The 21371-nt window shown below is 35.9% G+C and overlaps 2 protein-coding genes across 5 annotated transcripts in view; both read right to left on the minus strand.

Moving 5' to 3' along the window:
- Nucleotides 1–21371, minus strand: part of ZBTB44 (zinc finger and BTB domain containing 44) — a 70616-nt gene that overhangs the window by 46206 nt on the left and 3039 nt on the right. The window lies entirely within an intron of this gene.
- On the minus strand, nt 12303–12825 carry LOC309606251 (large ribosomal subunit protein eL33). Its single transcript, XM_082343123.1, has one exon. It carries the CDS (start codon nt 12671–12673, stop codon nt 12341–12343), a length of 333 nt encoding a protein of 110 aa, XP_082199249.1. The 5' UTR covers nt 12674–12825; the 3' UTR covers nt 12303–12340.

Below are 21371 nucleotides of genomic sequence, written 5' to 3' on the forward strand. Positions count from 1 at the left end.
ATGCTTTAAATGGGTGAATATGTAGGGTATGGTATACTAATTTTAAAGCTGTTACAAAAAACTCAAGAGATAGTTCAACAAAAGAATGAAGAGGACAGGGGAAAGAATCAGTAAACTTGATGATAGAACATTAGAAATTACTCAGTTTGAACAACAGAGAGAAAAGATAATGAATTGCGCCTGAAAAAATAATGAATTGCGCCTAAGGGACCTATGGAACTATAAAAAAGATCTAATATGGATATCTTCAGAGTTCTGACAGGAGAGGAAAGAGAGGCAGGGGCTGAAAAAAATAATGGCTGAAAACTTCCCAAATTTGGCAAGAACTCTATACCTAGAGATTTAAGAAGCTCAACACACCTGCACAGGATAAATTCAAAGAAGTCCATGCTCAGACACATCATAAGCAAACTGTTGGAAACAGAAAGACAAAGGAAAAAATCTTAAAAGCAACAAGAGGGGAATGACTCCCTACTTATAAGGGGAAAACAATTCAAATAATGGAGTCTTTCTCATCAGAAACCATGAGGCCAGAAGGAAGTGGCACAACACTTTTTAAGTACTCAAAGAAAAGAACTGCCAACCAAGAATGCTATAGGCAACAAAAATCATCCTTCAGGAATAAAGAGGAAATCAAGACATCCTTACATGATTGAAAACTAGAGAATCAGATGCCAGCAGATCCACCCAAAAAGAGTAAGTTCAGACAGCTCCTGAAATGAAAGCAAGAACAATGAAATATATCGAATTATAGTGACCCTTTGAACTGTGCAGGTCCACTCATAATGTGGATTTTTTTTTCAATAGTGAATACTACAGTACATGATCTCCGGTTAGCTGAATCAAGGTTCACTGAATCCAAGGATGCAGAACCTTGAATACGGAGGAACCCTCAGATTCGAAGGGTTGACTATAAGTTATACACAGATTATCCACTGTGCAGAGGGTCAGCTCGGTGCCCCAATCCCTGCCGTGTTCAAAGGTCAACTGTATAGGCTATATAGTCTTTCCTTCTCCTCTGACTTTTCTAAATTGTTTCACATAATTGAAGCAAAAACTATAACAATGATGTGATTCTCAAAGCATGTACAGGAAATATTTAAGGCAATTATAAACAGGGGACTGTAACTTCAAAAAGAGGTAAGCCTTCTATACTTCACTCAGACTGGTAAAATACTGACAACCGTAGGCTGTGATAAGTTATTTATGTATATGTAATACTTAGAGCAAATTTAAAATAATATATACAAAGACATGCATTCAAAACACTAAGGGTAAATCAAAATAGATTCTCAGAAAGGTACAAGTAACCCACAGGAAGGCAGGAAAATAACAGAAACAAAGAACAGAGGGAACAAATAAAAACAAAAAAATGGCAGACTTAAGCCTCAACATATCAATAATTTCCTTGAATGTACATAATCCAAATAAAACTAACTAAAAGACACAGACTGGTAGAATGCATATTTTCAAACCATGAGCCAACTACATGCTATCTGTAAGAAACTCACTTCAAATATAATGACATAGGTAGGCTGAAAGTAAAAGGATGAAGAAAATATAGAATTACACTGTTCAATGAAGGAGCTACTAGCGACATGTGGTTATTTTAATTTAAATCAATTAAAATAAATTAAATTGAAAATTCAGCTCCTCAGTCTTACTAGCCATACTTCAAGTAATGTATCAAAAAGCAGTTTTACTGTATTGGTAATGTGCCCATATCACTTTATTAAAAAAAAGTTCTCCAAAACTCTATTATAAATGAAAACACCTACATTATCTAATAAGTTATTTAATTAACAGCAGTTAATAAAGGTTTTTTTTTATTGTGGCAAAATAAATAACACAAAATTTACCATTTTAACCATTCTTCAGTGTACAGTCCAGTTTCTTTAAGGACATTCACACTGCTGTACAACCATCGTCACTGTGTCCAGATCTTTTTCATCATCCCATAACAAAACTCAGTGCTCATCAAACAATAACTCCTCATTCTTCACCCTCTACCAGACCCTGGTAACCAACCTTCTATTTCTACCTCTATGAATGTGACTACTCTAGGTACATCATATAAATGGAATCATCCAATATTTGTCCTTTTGTAATTGACTTATTTCATTTAGCATAATGTCTCATCCATTCTGTAGCATGTATCAGAATTTCCTTCCTTTTTAAAGACTGTATAATATCCCACTGTATGTATATTTTGTTTATATATTCATCTGTTGATGAAAATTTGGATTGTGTCCACCATTTTTTAATCCTCTACTTAACTAATGAAAGCAAGATTTATTCACAAATTCAAAGAATCTCCAGGTAGAGATCAATCTTGGAGGTCATCTAGTTCCACAGTCTTCTAATACTTAAAAATCATTTGATGGAAGTTACCACAATCATAAAGTTCTGTATCATCTTAAGTAAGAGTGGCTACCACTTTAAACTGTTCACATTTCTCTTTTCCAAGTTGGCAATTACCACCAGTATTTTAATTTTATTTATTTAGCCATATCACATATGAAAGAGGATGTTCACATATATGATACACCTCCATGGGCAAAAATTCAGGTTTAAAAAAAAATTGTGTTAAATAGTTTCTCCAAAGAAGATATACAGATTGCCAACAAACACATGAAAGGATGCTCAACATCACTAATCATTAGAGAAATGCAAATCAAAACTACAATGAGGTATCACCTCACACCGGTCAGAATGGCCATCATCAAAAAATCTACAAACAATAAATGTTGGAGAGGGTGTGGCGAAAAGGGAACTCTCTTGCACTGTTGGTGGGAATGTAAACTGATACAGCCACTACGGAGAACAGTATGGAGGTTCCTTAAAAAACTAAAAATAGAACTACCATACAACCCAGCAATCCCACTACTGGGCATATACCCTGAGAAAACCATAATTCAAAAAGAGTCATGGACCACAATGTTCATTGCAGCTCTGTTTAGAAGAGCCAGGACATGGAAGCAACCTAAGTGTCCATCGACAGATGAATGGATAAAGAAGATGTGGCACGTATATACAATGGAATATTACTCAGCCATAAAAAGAAACGAAATTGAGTTATTTGTAGTGAGGTGGATGGACCTAGAGACTGTCATACAGAGTGAAGTAAGTCAGAAAGAGAAAGACAAATACCGTATGCTAACGCATATATATGGAATCTAAAAAAAAAAAAAAAAAAATCTGAAGAACCTAGGGGCAGGACAGGAATAAAGACGCAGACGTAGAGAATGGACTTGAGGACACGGGAAGTGGGAAGGGTAAGCTGGGACGAAGTGAGAGAATGGCATGGACATATATACACTACCAAATGTAAAATAGATAGCTAGTGGGAAGCAGCCGCATAGCACAGGGAGATCAGCTCGGTGCTTTGTGACCACCTAGAGGGGTGGGATAGGGAGGGGGGAGGGAGACGCAAGAGGGAGGAGATGTGGGGATATGTGTATATGTATGGCTGATTCACTTCGCTATTCAGCAGAAACTAACACACCATTTAAAGTAATTATACTCCAATAAAGATGTTAAAAGAAAACCGTGTTAAATATATATAACATAAAATTTGCCATTCTAACCATTTTTAAGTGTACAGTTCAGTGGCATTAAGTACATTCACACTGTTGTGCAGACAGCACCATCACCTACTTCTAAAACTTTTTCATTGACAAGGCCAGATTTTGACAACCCTCAAAAGAACTGCAGAGAACAAAAGCAAATAGCGTCAAACTTTACTTTGGCATGGTATTCCCAAAAGGATTTTACAAAGTGTGTAAGAAATAAGTTCATCATTTAAATAAATCAAAAAACTTCATTTTTATATAAAGAAAATAAATTAATATGTTCAACTTCACTTTTAAAAATTGAGTTTATTTGACAATGAGAAGGAATCTTGATTTTTTTTTTCTGATTCTCTACTCCACAGATAATATTAAAAAGGCAGCACACAGGTAGGTAAAATTTATAGAATTACATTGTATGTTGTTACTGCAAATTTTTTCATTGAATCATTCTTGCTTATAGGCAATATGGAAGTGCAACTCACACTTTGCTTACTCATCCTTTTCATTAAAAATTTATTCATGGATAAAATAAAAGTAATTGTAATAATCACACTTAAATAATTCATAATTGCCACAACTATTAATGGTACTGTACATTAGTAATGGTTCTTTACAATAGCTCTAGCTTTAACTCACAACTGATAAAGAGACAGCAACCACAAAACCTCTGGTAATATCTGGTCCGTTGAGGACCCTGACTCAAATTGGTCAAGAACAGGACTTCCTACAGCAACTCTGGAAATCACCAATCTTTGAAGATACAGACAACTATGGAAAAACATAGCACTTTGATATAGTCAATACTATGTTAAGCGTCTCCAGAGGAACCATATGTCAGACTGTGAGGTATGTCTCTGGAACTGATAGTTTTCATTCTCTTTTACTGTAAGAGAATGTTTCATGGCTTGAACATTATCTTAGAGCTTAAAGAGATAAAGGATGGAGGAATAGATTGAAAAGATGCAATTTTTTCCCCCCCTCAACTGGGAAAAAACCCTCAGAAAATAGAATGAAGGAACTTGAATTTTAAAGCTGAAAGGTATATTAGTAGATTATGTGTTTAAAAGTTTAGTTCACCAAACATTATCAAGTGCTAGATACTATGCTAAAAAGCCCAGAAACATTAACCAGTCATAACTTAATGGAAGATGGGAGTGGAGCTCAGATTACTTGATTCTTGGAGTCTACTGCTTTGTACAAAATTCACAGTTAAAAACAGGACCTGGAGCCAGTATTCCTAAATTACAAGTACTCTTTCCACTGATTTGATAATAGTATAAGAATAATTGTTTCCATATAGGAAACAATTGGAGACAGCTTGCGATGGGAAAAGGTTATGACACATTCAAGTAAATACCTTTCTAAATTTTCAAACAAATGATTTAGTTAGGCAAATTCTATAACAAAATGATGTTTGAAATAAAGAAAAAAATTGCTGTTGGGCCAGAATTTTAAAAGCTGAGTTTTAGTTGTAGTCTTTGCTACAAAACAATCTAAAGAGGAAAAGGTGACTGTGAAAATACCAAACATTAGCCTATTGTCATTATCTGAATGTCCCAGAAAAATACATGCTTATAGTTACAACTCTTCAATCTATACAGAAATCTACAATAAAGTCTTAAAAAAACCTATTAATTTGAATTTTCTTAGAAACTTACTACCTCAAATCTCCCCAATGAGCAATATATATCTTACATCATAACTCCTTAATTCCTATTAGTTTTAAATTCTAGATATGCCATAGGTAGATACTCTTAGTATCCACACCCCTTTGAACTATAGAAAATTGCTATAAGGATAAATACATTGAGTCTTTTGACACAGTACAATGCATTAATTAAAAGAATTAAAGTCTTTTCATATTGCCCAAATCCAACAACAGATTTCTCCACCTCATGTATAACTAAGCATTATTTATTTCACTATACTCAATTATCAATTAATATATTAATGGTGCCTAGAGACAGCTTATATAGTAGGAAGAGCAATTGCTTTTTAGTTCAGACAAACCTGGATCTTTGTTGCTGTTGTTGTTTTATAACCTGTTTATTATTCAAGCATAGTTAATTTACAATATTTTTGTTAGTCTCAAGGATACAGCACAGTGATTAAGGTTTTTCTGCAGACTACATTCCATTGTAGGTTCTTACAAGATATTGGGTATAATTCCCTGTGCTACACAGTAAATCCTTGTTGCTTATCTGTTTTATGTATAGTAGTTTGTATCTGTTAATCTCATACTTCTAATTTGTTCTTCCACCTCTCCCCTTTGGTAACCAGAAGTTTGTTTTCTATGTCTGTGAGTCTGTTTCTGTTTTTTTGTTTTTTGTTTTGGCTGCGCCATGCAGCTTGCAGGATCTTAGTTCCCTGACCACCAGGGATGGAACATATGCCCCCTGCAGTGGAAGTTCCAAGTCCTAAGCAGGGACAGCCAGGGAACTCCTGTTTTTTTTTTTTAATTAAAAAAAAAATTTTATACAGTTGTAAAGGTCACTTTCCATTTACAGTTACCACAAAATATTGGCTATATTTCCCATGGTGTATAATACATCCTTGAGCCTATCTTACACCCAATAGTTTGTACCTCTCACTCCCCCACCCCTATATTGCCCCCGCAACTGGTAACCACTAATTTGTTCTCTATATCTGTGAGTCTGCTTCTTTTGTGTTATATTCATTAGTTTGTTGTATTTTTTTTTTAAGATTCCACATATAAGCGATATCATACAGTATTTATCTTTCTCTACAAACCTGGATCTTGATCATGACTATATCACTGAACTGACTGGATGCCCTTAAACAAGTTAAATGTGGCAGGGGTTAAATGAGGTTAAATGAGTACATGGGAAGCACCCCGTGCCTAGCACATAGTATACACACAAGAACGTGATACAGCACTCAGTAATAGATGAAGTATCCTTATTGATAGGTCTGATTCTCTCACCTTTGGCTGAATTAATCTCAAATCTCTAACCCCAGCATCCTTCCTGAACTCCAATTCTGGACTTCTTATGATGAGCTAGAGTGCTAGACAATTCCATCTGAATGTGTTTGCCATCCTTCAAATTCACTGTCTGAAACTGAACTCAAATTCTTTCTCCTCAACTGATACTCCACAACAGGACTTCTAACTATTAATGATAGATGCATTCAATTATCCAGTCACCCAGAGCTTAAAATCTAGTACTCATTTTTGATTCACCATCTCCTGTCAAAACCTGGAAATCTTCCCTTAGCTACTCTCCCTTCATAGGCAAATTCAGAAAAATTACAGATACTCCCCAACTTATAAATGTTTATTGATAATTCAAAGTCATTCTCCAGAGCAAGAGTGTTAACTATACCCACTACCAAGAGACAATAATAATGGTTTTGCATGGTCATTTAAATCTTTGCTCTAGTCTTCATTAGTTTATCTCTCTGTGCTTAGTTTTGAGGTAGTTATGAATACTATTAAATCCATCATGGTCAACAAACACAAAAACCGTTAAACTTAATAAAGAGAAGTATGTGATTATGGTGGAAACAAAACTCAGAGTTAAACATTTTAATAAACAGTGAGAAAGGATGCTGCCCCCCCCCCCATGAATGGAATAAATCACTGAGCAGTATGAATGATTCTGAAGTACGCACAACAAATCCTGCAATACATAAAGATGCCATATCTATGAGATAATTGATAATCATCAGCTAGGGAGACAAGGAAAACTAGTAAAATGGAAAAACTTTTGAGTATGTGTTTAGAGTAGCATCAACACTATATGGCAAGATTTCAAACTCTTTAGTCTCAGGACGCCTTCACACTCTTAAAATTTACTGAGAATTCCAAAGAACTTCTATTTATGTGAACTATATTTACTAATATTACCATATTATACATTGAAACTTAGAAATGCAAAAACTTCATTCGTTAAAAATAATAAGCCCATTACCTGTTAGCACAACATATTTTTCAAAAACCTACACTTTCTCAGAACAAAAGAGAAGCAAGAGTGGCATGGATTTTTGCAAATCTCTTCAAGTCTGGTTTATTATTTTATCAGTGGAATCCTCCTATCTGCATCTGCATTCAGTCTGTTGTGATATCCCACTTCAAGTAGCCTCTTGAAAACTCCACTGTACACCATGAGAATAAGAATGAAAATGACAAACAATATTTTAACACTATTATGAAATTGTTTTGACCTCGTGTACCCTCTAAAAGCTTCTGGGGATCTCAGGAGAGTTCCCACACCACAGTAACCACTGCCTTAACATTTAATGTTAAATCAGGAGATGGTTAGATATTTGTAGACAAGAATTTCGAAAAGGTTCAGCAAGGTGAATAGACTGCTGTTCAAATATCTGAGCCAAGCCAGAGAAAGATGGTTTTGTATATTCAAATTTGCACATCAAAGAGTAGTAAAATCCACTTGTCAGTCAAGATAATCATAAAGGACCAACTGCAACATAGACATAATAGATCTATTTAGGTAAAAGTTAGTCAAGAAAACGTTAAAATGTTTATCTGGCTAAGAGGAATAGAGCTTGCTGGGGAGATTCAGGGGTTAGGGTTAGGTCTCCTTGCTGATTAAAAAAAAAAAAAAAGGCACACAAAACAAGCCGGTTAGGTGTTTTCATCTCTGGACTTAAGGCTTAGAACTGTAAGGGGTCACCTTGGAACCATAAGGAGAGCTACCTTAAGATGGCAAAGCAAAAAGTTGAGAATTGAGGCCCTTGATGATATCACTGAATTGCTGAGTAACTAACTCTGAAGCTGTCTTACTCTAGCATTTGTTTTGCTTTTGTTTGAAATAGTGAAATGTTCTTAGTGTTTAAGTCACTCGATTCAAAGTTTTCTGATACACACAAAATGAATATCCATATACAGATGTCCCATAGGTACTTCAACAGGTCCAAATGAATTCAATCATCACTTCTCACAAATGTTCTCTTCCTCTTGAAGTTCTCTGGCCAATGATACCACATTCCAAAAAGTGAAAAACCTAGGAGTCATCTTTGACTTCTGTGGTAGACTAAAAAAGGTCACTCCTCAAAATACGTCCATGAACGACTCCCTGGAATTTGCAAATGGTACTTTTATGGCAGACTTTGCAGGTGTGATTAAGTATGCCAAAATAGGAAGACTTCTCTGGATATCCAGGTGGCTCCTACATACAATCTTTAGCATTGTTCTAAGAGAGAGGTTAGAAGACTGGACACCAATATCAGAGAAGGTGATGGGAAGACAGGCAGAAATTGGAGTGATGCGGCTGCAAGGCACAGAATGCCTACACAGCCACCAGAAACTAGCAGAGGTACGGAATGGATTCCCCACCCCACCAGAGCCTTTGGAGGAAGCGGGTACCTGCCAACATTGTGATTTCAACCCAGTGATACCGATTTTGAACTTCTGGCCTCCAGAACTGTGAGAGAATAAATTTGTTGTTTTAAGACATCCAGTTCATGATAATTTATTACAAGAGCCACAGGAAACTAATACAACTTCTATCTTTCACTTTTCCCCCTAACACAGACTTGGTCACTAAGACGTATCTCAAATCCACCCTTTCTTTTCTCCATTAGCCACACTACCTTGGGCTACTTAACATCCTGATTGGTCTCCTTGCCTTTAGTCTCACCAATCTTGAGTTAATCCTCCACCCTTGTTCACATTGTCTAAAATCCCATCATTTTAGTACAGCAATTATTACCTCATGCCTTAGCTATCACATTGCACAACTCTGAACAGCACTAAGTTCTTTTCAGCATGTTCATATATGTATCATTAGACATCAATTGATTTCAATACATAAAATACTCAAGATAAGGCAGACTATTATCCTCCCATTATAGTGATGAAGAAACTGAAGCTCAGAGGATAAATGACTTATCCAAAGCCATAAGGCAATTAAACAGCAATTTACATCCTGATGCTAGTCTTTCTCACTATATATCTCATATTCTCTCTGCTCTATTGTGCTTTTAGATGCTTTAGTTATCTTTTCTTCCTTCCTCTCCAACACGAACTCTTTGCTCCAGTCAAACTGATCTTTGACTCATTCTCTGAACATACTATACATATTTCCACTTCCCCACCTCTGGTCTCATTTTGGAATTCCCTTATTGCTCTCAACAGGTCAAATACTACTCTATTTTGTTCTTCCTTCTACTCTGGATATCAGCAATACCTTCCATTTGCATGCCACTTTTCAGATTACAGTGTATTTTTAAATATATTTTCTTTGGATCTTAAAAATCTTATGAAGTAGATTAGGAAATTCTTCAAAGATCACAGAAAATAAAGATCAGAAAAAGTAAGTGGCCTAATAGGGCCTCAAAATCAAGTACTCTGACTTTAATCCTCTCCTCATTTTATTATTAAACTATGCTGCCTTTCCCTCCACTGAACTCCGGTAGCATTTTCTGTCTTGACCACTGATCTGGAATTTGATATGATACCAGTTTAGGTATTTGATATAATACCAATTTAGGTTTACCAGGTATATGCCCTGTCTCTCCAAGGATAATTCCAGTATATTTTTAGAATCAATTATACCCATGTTCTTTAAAAATCATTTTATAAATGCTTGAAGTATAACTGATGTAAAATAAACCAAACATATTTACAGCATACAATTAGGTCACTTTTCACACAGATATCAAGATAAGGAACATTTCCATGACTCCTATAATTTTCTTTGTGCCTCTTCACAATCTCTCCCTCCAGCCCCCCTAACCCCCCAACCATGAATTTGCTTTTCATTTTAGACTAGTTGCATTTTCTAGAATTTTAACATAAATGGAATCAGGCAGTATATATTTTCTTATTCATCTGGCTTCTTTCACTGGATATAATTATTTTGAGATTCATCCATGTTGTTAGGCTCAAGAATTTTTGTTCCTTTTTATTGCTGAGTATTATTCCATTGTGTGGATGTACCACAGTCTGGTTATCATTTAACAGAGGACAAACTCTTGAGTTGTTTCCAGTTTGGGGCTATTACAAATAAAGCTGCTATGAACATTTGTGCACAAGTCTTCGTGTAGACACACCAGCAGAGTTTCTAAATCATTTCTGTCTCCACACCATTTACATGTGCTATACTCTTATCAGTAACGTTCCTTATTATAGTGCAGTGGTTCTCAACTAGGCATCCCTTTATGGTCACAAAGGATCACTGCTCTTTTAATCAGTATTTTATGTATAATAGGTGATCAATTAGCTGCCTACAGATTTTGCTTTCCTACAGATTTATATGCTATTTGAGGGAAAAGGTTGAGCCTGTGTCTATTCTTTAACTGCCTAACACAGGGCATTTTTAAAAAGTTGAATAAATGTTTGTGACTTATGGTGCTTACTTTTGGAATAAGCATATTCTTTTATGTTCATTCACATTATTAATAAAAGTATAATTATAAATGATGGACAACAAAATAAAACTTGAGGCAAAATACCTGAAATAAATATTTTTTAAGGAGTTTAACATATACAACATGCAAACGTTTTATAGAAAATTTGTCAGTATAGATGGTTTAAGAATGGAAGAAAAAACTTCATGCTAAAATTACACAGAAATCTGAGTGAAGTAGTGAAAATTACAACTCACTTACTTCCTTCTCCAGGAAGTTATTGTTAAAATAAGATGTTTTCCACTATTATTTCCTTTAGAATCAAGTTTTTTGGACAAATATGACAGCATCTCGTATTTTAAATTTTGTTCTAAGAAAACCTGTCACTATGTTGTCAATCTAAGCAAAAACAAATATCTACATTTTTCCATGAAAGGAATCACACTTTTCAGAATGGATTCATATGAGTACTCATATTTGAGGACATGAACACTAATAAAAGTGCATGTGCTATTTATCTGACAACCGTTTAATCCCCAAGGGTCTTCCTTAAGACTTTACTGAGTTTTCAGGAATAATTCCAAATGAATTACTGTATCTGAGTTATTAAAAAAAAAAGTCATTTAACTTTTATAACTAGCCACTTTTTAATCAAGTAAAGGTTTTAATCATTTTACTACACGAAGAAGTTCTTTCAAGTTCAGAGCTTTGAGAAGAAGAATGAGATTTACTTGGAGTTAAACAATAAATCAATTAAACCAGTGACATTAAACTATTAGAATTTCTTCTCATTGCTGGTAACCACAGAGTCATGCTGACTATCAGTTTCTATATCCAGGGAAAATAAGTTAATATACATTGAGTAACTCCTACCAAGTGTCTTTATCACACTCTGGTCACACAATTCTGGGAAAAGAATTTTTAAGATCCAGTTATAAAGGAGGAAACAGAAGGTTAAATTAACTTGTCCATATTCCTATAAGTAATAAAACCAGGATTTGAAGAAAGGTCTGTCTGACTGAAAACTCAAATTCACAGTCCCCTCTCCCTCCCCATCCCATCAGTTGCCATTTACAAGAATTCAATCACAGTACTTAAGGGATATCAGCTATTAACCTCAAATCGTTTTACCAGAAAGAAAGCTTGAAGAAAGGGTATATCTTATTCAGTCTCTTGGATCCTTACATAAGCAAACCAAATTCAAGTCCGTTTTAGTCAGTTAGCATTTAAAGAGCTCTGTGTTTCTCTAAAGAGTGTTTTAAGTGTTCCTACCATGTACTCATGGGTCCTACTATGTATGCTTTAAAATATGTACACAAGTATAGTGGCTTTACCTAATACGCTTTTGCACTGTTGCCAACCTTATATGCGTCTTTTTTTTTTTTTTTTAACAAGGGAACAAATCCACACTTTTATTTATTTACTTTTCAATAAGTTTAAATCCTTGAAGGGTACAGCATCACACGGATTCTGTGTCCAATGGCCTTAGCAGGAAGGTTGCTTCGGAATTTGGCACGAACCATGCCACTGTTTCCATGAGCACGAGTTATCTTTCCCCAGATTACTCTGGTTTTGTTAGGTTTTCCACCAGGAGTTACTGTGTTGTTCTTTGCTTTGTACACGTAAGCACATCTCTTGCCTAGATAGAATTCAGTTTCATCTCGAGCATATACACCTTCAATTTTCAGGAGAGCTGTGTGCTCCCTCTGGTTCCGTAGACCCCGCTTATAGCCAGCAAAAATGGCCTTGGACCACAGCCTCCCAGACATATTTGTCGTTTTAGAAGTCCTGTTCCCAGCAGGCCGGAGCACCCATTCTCGGAGGTCAGGGGACCAGCACCATCAGTCCCGTATCTCCTCCATCCTGTCCTCCCTGTTGCTGGAATCCATAGAAATCATGAGCTGGTAAAGCCTCGGAGCCGCACCAGCATATCATCTATATGCGTCTTATGAATTGAAGCGTGTCCCCCAAAAGATAGGCTGAAATCCTAATCCCCAGTACCTGAGAATGTTACCTTACTTGGAAACATGCTCTTTAAAAAGCAATCAAATTAAACTGAGGTAATCAGGATGTTCTTATATAAAGTGAAATTCAAAGACAGATGCACAAAGGGAGAATGCCATGTTAAGATTGAAATTATGCTGCCACAAGGCAAGGCACTAGTAAAAGCAAGGAGAGAGGCCAAGAAGAGAGCCTTCCCTCATAAGTTCCTTCCCTTAGAAGGAACCAACCCTGCCAACACCATGATTTCAGACTTCTACCCTCCAGAACTGAGACAAAAGTTTCTCTTCATGCCATCCAGTTTGTGGTTACAGCAGCCCTAGCAAACTAATACACACCTGCTTTTCAAAATAATGTAAAATGTAACTACATTAAATTTTAATGGACTAATAAACATTTCAATTTAAAAGGCAGAGAAAGTAGGATTAAAAAAGCAAGCCCAACTACACGTTTGTTACAGGGAACCTACTTTAAATAAAAAGACAGAGGTATTTTAGAAGATACACCATGCAAACAGCAAGTAAAGGAAGGCTAGAGTCGGCCATCTTTAATATCATAAAGGTCACTGGTACACAGTCTTTTCAAGTGCAACAAGGTATGTTCACCTAGACAGACCATATGCTGGGCCATAAGACAAATCTTCTTAATAATTTTTAAAGGAATGAATGCACACGGAGTATGTTCTCTAATCACAATTAAAAAATTAGAAGTCAATGAGTTATCAAGAAAATTTCATGTATTTTAAATATAACACACTTCTAAATAACCCATAGTGATGAAGGAATCAACAAGAGAAACTGCAAAGTATTTTTAACTGAGTAAAATACTGAAAATACATTATCAACATTTGTACAATGCAGCTAAAGTAGTGCTTAAAGTAAAATTTATAGCTTTAAATATATATATTAGAGAAGGTCTAAAAATCAGTGGCCTACCACCTCACACTCTACCATCTCACATTCATTACGATGACTACTATAAAAAACAAAATAACAGAAAATAACAAGTGTTGACAAGGATGTGGAGAAATGGAGCCCTTGTGCACTGTTGGTGGGAATGTAAGCGTAGACACTATGGAAAACAGTATGGCAGTTACTCAAAAAATTAAACATAGAATTACCATATGATCCAGCAACTCTACTTCTGGGTATATACCCAAAAGAACTGAAAGCAGAGACATGAGCATATACCTGTACATGAATGTTCACAGGAGCATTATTCACAATAGCTAAACGTCTATCGATAGATAAATGAATAAACAAAATGTGGTATACATGTACAATGGAATATTATTTAGCCTTAAAAAGGAAGGAAATTCTGATATGTGCTATGATATGGATGAACCTTGAGGACATAATGCTAAGTGAAACAAGCCAGTCACAAAATGACAAACGTTGTTGGATTTCAATTATATGAGGTCCCTAGAGCAGTCAAATTCATAGATAGAAAGTAGAAGGTGGTTGCCAGGGGCTGGGGGGAGAGGGGAATAGGGAGTTACTGTTTAATGAGTACAGAATTATATTACAGTTCTGCAGATGAAAGCAGTTCTGAAGATAGATGGTGGTGATAGTTGCATAATAATGTGAATGTACTTTATGCCACTGAACAGCGCACTTAAAAATGGTTAAGTTGGTAAATTTTTTACCTGTATTTCACTACAATTAAAAAAAAAAAAATCAATGGCCTAGGTTTCTACCTTAAGAAGCTAGAAAATGAGCAAGACAAACCCTAAAAAAATAGAAGGAAATAAAGCTCAGACATAAATTAAACAGAAAATAGAAAAATCACAGAAAAAATTAAAGCCAAAACTTGGTTCTCTGAAGAGACAAGCAAAATTGATAAGTCTTTAGCTAGACTGACCAAGGGAAAAAGAGGTGGGAAAAAAAGGGTGACGGGGCAGCAGAAGGAAAACCTGGGCAAGTGATATATAGAATGACCATGTTACCGAGCCCAAGCTCACTCTGCTTGCCACATGACAGGCGAATAAGTCAGGAGACGAGGTGTTGAGGCAAGGAAGAGTGACTTTATTTGGAAAGCTGGGAGTCCAAAAAGATGGCGCATTAGCGGCCTAGAGTACCATCTTATCGGGATGGGGATGCTAGTTTCTTTTACAGAACAGAGAGGTGGAAGAGGTGAGGAAGTAAAGTAAAAAGCCCGTAAGTCTTGCAAAATATCTCCTGGTTCTGGCCAGTCCCAGGGAGGGGATGTGTTAATTTCTTCTTTTCTGCAGCCATTCACACACAGGTGGGCAGGTCATTGTTTCCCCGTGAGCTAAACAAAGGCACTTCAGTTTAACATTCAGGCGGAGGGGCAGGCCATTATGTATGCCTATAGCTACAGACAGAACAAAAACAATGGAAAGCAAAGGTCAAAGTAAAAGAAACAGATCCAACATGGTGTCAGAGTTTGTTCTTCCCTGTTACAACCAGGATGGTAGAATGCTCCAGAAATGAAGGGCATAGAGCACTTCAAGGAGGAGTGGTTGACAGTGTCAAATGATGCTGATAGGTCAAATAAGATATAAAGTCTATTCACTTTATCTGCAAGGAGTCACTGGTGACCTTAAAACAGCACATAATGGAGAGGCAGTAGAGTTAGATGCTAGATTGCAATAAAGATAAAGACTATATAGAAATGAGGAAGTGAAAATTTTGAGTAGACAATTCAATCTAAAGAAGTTTGGCTCTAAAGATAGGGCAAGGGGGTTAGCTGGAGGGAAATAAGGGCTTGAGGGAGGATACCGGTATTTTTATAGAATGGGAGAAACTACAGCATGTTTTTTCCCCCAGATAAGCTTTTCTAAATTGTGGTAAAATATACAGAGAATGTTTTGAGTATTGGTGGAAAAGAATCAGAGAAGGAAAAGATATAGAAAACAGGTGATAACAGATAGTGTAAGATCCCTGGATAAATAGAAAGAAACTGGATTCAGTGCTTGAGTGTAAGAATTAGCCTTAAACAGAATGAGACCCAGTGTAAGAAAAAAGGAAAGGAAGGGGTGTAGTTACAGTTAGGCTTATAGGTGGGTGGTGAGAAGAAGTAGTGGGAGTTCTTTTTTGATAGCTTTGGCTTTTACTTCTCTCTGAAGTTATAGGTAGAGGTTAGACTGCTGACAAGAGAGGACATAAAGTAGAATTTTGAGGAAAATGAAATATGCAAAAAATGTGTGGAAGAGAAAAAAAGGATGGCTAGGTGGCACTGAAGGCCCCACTGAAATTGGAGACCACAAATTTCTAGTGTCAATAATCTATGGCTTTTGAGTTATGTATATCTCAAGGAACTGTTAAAGAATAATCAATGGCTTTGAACCATTTTTTTTAAAAAAGCAGTAATAATCATTAGTTAATACTTACATAGTACTCAATATGTACCAAGCATTATTCTAGGTATTTTTTACATATTAAATAATTTAATTTTCACACAACCTTTTGAGATAGGTTATCACTTGGTATCTCCACTTACCCAAGGAAAATGAAGCACAGAGAAGTTAAGGAACCAGCCCATGGCCATACAATTAGTAAACACTAGAGTCAAGATCTGAACCTAGGCGGTATGCTCAGTGATGCGTTACACTGAACTGCCTCTCAAAGTAAAGCTAAGTGAACCTAGTTGAAGGAAGTAGGAAGAAAAGAGGAAGAAACATACCAGATGGGCCAAAAACAGAGGCAGTGATTCCTGTAAATAGAAACAATTCTCACAGAAGTAGGGTATAGTTTCATATGGCACGTAAAAGGCACCACAGATAAAAGAAACTGTCCTCATGGAGTTATGGAAAGCCACAAAAAGGAAATGAACAATGTTGGGTGATCCAAAGCAAAAGGAAAGAAAAGCAAAAGCAAAGGAAAAAGTAAAACCCAGATAGTCAAAATGTAAAAAAGGAGAAAAAGGTAAAAATGGGAGAAAGCACACACACACATGCTAGTAAACACACCAGTAAAAGAGAAAAACGAAATGGAAGCAAAGTAAGTATGCCTCGAGTCCCTGAAAACTCTTACATTTTATTTCCTTTGTTTGGACCAAAGAATTTACTAATTTTATCAAAGTGAATAAAATTAACATTTAATAGAGGGTAGTTCTGAATAGGCTTGCTTGCTAACAGTAGGTGAAGATCAGATACTTAGGTTAAGATCTGAATTAAGAGAAAATCATTTTTAAAAGGAATTATCTAAAGTCATTTCAGGGGACTTCCCTGATGGTCCAGTGGTTAAGACTCGGCGCTCCAATGCAGGGGGCCTGGGTTCGATCCCTGGTGAGGGAACTAGATCCCATATGCCGCAACTAAGACCCGGCGCAGCCAAATAAATAAATATATAAATATTAAAAAAAATAAAAATAAAGTCATTTCAGAAGCCCGAGGGTAGCAGTTCCACAAAATCCTGATTCCAAAGATTCAAAGTCTTGGTTATATGGTACCCAAAGATGTTTGTACAATAGTTATGCTGAATGCATCAAAAATTATCAAGTAAACAGCAAATTTTGTCAACATTAAAAAAAATACATATATATACCATTGAATACCTATAGAAGAATAACAATACAGAATACTGAAATTACAAATTCTTGGAGTATCAAACATTTGTAATTTTTAAGTTTTTGTAAAGCTATACAATTATTAAAATGGAAGAACATTCAATATGGAGACAAAGAAGATGTTCTCCTAGAAAACTGAGACATTAATAAGTTTCATCCATCAACTTTCACTCTTATAAGACAGAATTATCAATGTGAAATACCACAATGATATAAGCCAGTGATGTACTCCATGATCAGTTATGTAAAAATGTGCTGGCTAAGGTCACCTTTGCCCCTAATAATGTTAGTGAAGAAATTAATGTAATATTCAATGTGCCCTTCAAGCAAGAGTGTAATATAAATTTAATGTATCTTTATATTTTTAAAGACACATATGCAATCACTATTTTATTTTAGATCCTGTGACTAAGAATCCAGAGATTTCCAGCTCACTGTCTAAAATTGGGTGAAGTATTTCTGATATAAAGAACAAAGGAAAACTAATGTGGCTTTCAGCTTAACAGGAGATAAATTTCAAGCAATCAGTCTGAGGTACAGGGTAAACTGTCTCAGTCATGAATGCGGTTGCATTTAAAGTAAAAACATCCCATTATACCTTATATAAAGACATGCTCAATAGTCTACAGAATACCAGGAAACCACGGAGGGGGAAAAAAAAAAAAAAATATATATATATACATACACACACACACATTCAATATATATAATAAAGATATTAAAAAATTACAGTTGGAAGAAGCCAAATTAATTAGGCTCCCCCAACTAATGAAGGAAACCCCTTTACAACAGTCTTTGATTCTTGACCATTTTCAATAACAAGAGAGTTTTATCCTTTACAAGGCTAGGAAGACTTAAAGTTTAAAACCTCCAACACTGGGGACTTCCCTGGTGGTGCAGTGGTTAAGAATCAGTCTGCCAATGCAGGGGACACGGGTTCGATCCCTGGTCCTGGAAGATCCCATATGCCGCGGAGCAACTAAGCCCATGCACCACAACTACTGAGCCTGCACTCTAGACCCCAGGAGCCACAACTGCTGAGCCCATGTGCCACAACTACTGAAGCCTGCGCGCCTAAAGCCCGAGCTCCGCAACAAGAGAAACCACTGCAATGAGAAGCCCGCGCACCGCAACGGAGAGTAGCCCCCGCTCGATGCAACTAGAGAAAGCCCATGTGCAGCAACGAAGACCCAACACAACCAAATAAATAAGTAAATAAATAAAAATTAAAAAAAAAATTAAAACCTCCAACATTTTATTAGGAAAATTTTAGATGCAATCTTCAGTGCTGCTATAGGACTGTCAGTCATGTACTTCCTTTAATTTGATTCATGCTGAGTGAAAATATATCCAATTTTATGACATATATTTAGTTGTAAGGTGCAGCAAAGTAGTTAAGTGAAACACTGAAGACAGACTTGAGTTTGAAACCTGGATATCAGTTTCCTTATTTGCAGATACCAGCAGCAATAACAAAGGGTTAATCTGAGATGTGAATGAGATGATGCATGAAATGTCTAGCACAGTGCTACCTTTTTAAAAGGGCTCAACAAATGTTGGCAATTATCATCACTGTATTAGCCCACTCAGTCTACCACAATAAGCTCTAGCTGCTACGTAAGTGTATATACCTATGCTACACTTTGTGGCATTTTTTCATCACCCTATGTGTTCTAATCTTGGATAGTATATTTTACCAAGATTAAAGACAGAATGAAAGCAAATGGGACCAAAGCATATGTATTCCTCATTTTCCCACTCCATTTCCTGAAGGAAAGAGATGTTTGCTCTATTACCAAAAGCAGTGATGGTGTACACAGAGAGAAACACACCGTGGGCACAACTTTTCCTGGGTGATAGGCAGCTTATAAACTGCGTAATTGTATTCTGCTTATTTTAGACAACCACTGATTGCTCCCTTTTATATTCTCATTTGAAGGCATAATTATAATTTCTATCAAATTTTGCCCAGTGGAAAAAAAAGTGCTATCCTCACTGATCATATATCCAAATACCTTTAATATTTGCAGATAGCATATGTATGTCAGTTTTGCTGTGTGACATATAAGTAGATGGATTCATAAAACTCTACCAACTACATACCCCTTTAAAGACATGGTTTTCGGAATTCCCCGGTGGCCTAGTGATTAGGTTTCCGGGCTTTCAATGCCAGGGCCCAGGGTCAGGGAACTAAGATCCCACAAACCTGCAGTCGAACGGAAAAAAAAAAAAAAAAAATTGACCGAACAATAAAGATATGATTTTCAAAGTAAAGCTTGCAAAAACAAGCTTGAAATCTACTTCTCTGCTCACCTCTAAAGATTAGTGTTTTCTCTTTGCCAGAGGAATCGGAATCGAATTGCAAAATTTAAAAGTACTCCTAGATTGCTCCACATAAGTAACATACTTTGCCTACTGCAGTCAAGATTTATGAGATTAGATATTAAAAGGGTTGAGGAAGTTAAAGAACACTTCATCTTAAAAACTAATTTGGGTGAGTCTTCTTTAAGCATACTTTTAAAATATTATTTTGACTTTTGAACCTTGTATATATTTAATATACTCAAACATAAAATTTAAAAAGGGAGCCCCCTTTTACACTGTTGGTGGGAACATAAACTAGTGCAGCCACTGTGGAGAACAGTATGGAGGTTCCCTAAAAAACTAAAAATAGAGCTACCATATGATCCTGCAATCCCACTCCTGGGCATACACCCCGAGAAAACCATAATTCAAAAAGAGTCATGTACCACAACGTTCACTGCAGCACTGTTTACAATAGCCAGGACATGGAAGCAACCTACATGTCTACTGACAGATGAATGGATAAAGAGATGTAGTATGTGTGTATACAAACACACACACACACACACACACACACCCCTCCACACACTGGAATATTACTCAGCCATAAAAAACAATAATGCCATTTGCAGCAACATATATGCACCTAGAGATTATCATACTAAGTGAAGTAAGTCAGACAAAGACAAATATCACATGATATCGCTTATATGTGGAATCTAAAAAAGTGATACAAATGAACTTATTTACAAAATAGAAACAGACACAAAGAAAACAAACTTACCAAAGGTTAACCAAAGGTTACCAAAGGGGGAATGGGGGGTGAAAAATTAGGGGTTTGGGATTAACAGATACACATTACTAAATATAAAATAAACAAGGACCTATTGTATGGCACAGGGAACTATATTCAGTATCTTGTAATAACTTATAAAGGAAAAGAATTTGAAAAAGAATATGTATATCTGAATCACTTTGCTGTACACCTAAAACTAACACAACATTGTAAATCAACTACACTTCAATAAAAAGTTGTTTCTTTCGGAAAAAAAAAAAGTTTAAAAAAGAAAACCTTAAGATAAAAAATGAAACCAATGAACCATATCAAATTGGCAGTGTAACCTGAGAAAAGTACTTCAAGTGACTTCTGAACACAGTAAGTACTCTGATTATACAGCCTTCATGTAATATATTCTAAGGACAAAAATAAATGCAAAGAAATCTTAAACTTTATTCAGTTTATTGTTAGTAATGATATTGGTATAATTTTGAAATGATTTTAAGTATACATAGTGGGATAAGGCAAGTATGTTAATTTTATTAGGAACCAAGATTTTTGTTTAAGACAAAAGAGACCAATATAGAATCAAAGAAGTTAAAGAAAAATTTGCTATGTTAAATCTGAACTGGATATATCACTATGAACTTGATTCACAAGCAAAAAACCATTTTTAGCTCTCCCCTCTGAAAGGGCCTAGAAATAGTGACACTCCAGCAGCAATGAATATGCCAAACATCCAGATCTTGGTTTCTATACACCATTTCTCACTAAAAAGAACCAAGACTCCTTCGATTAACAGCCCATTCCAGATCTGGAACAAGGAAAGTAACAAGGCAAGCCTGGGATATCCT

This window comes from Balaenoptera borealis (genome assembly GCF_965194805.1).
Source record: "Balaenoptera borealis genome assembly, chromosome: 11".
NCBI lineage: Eukaryota > Metazoa > Chordata > Mammalia > Artiodactyla > Balaenopteridae > Balaenoptera > Balaenoptera borealis.

Bases quoted from the DNA above. Each gene is read 5' to 3' on its own strand.
- LOC309606251 (XM_082343123.1), bottom strand. From the start codon at position 12,673: ATGTCTGGGAGGCTGTGGTCCAAGGCCATTTTTGCTGGCTATAAGCGG.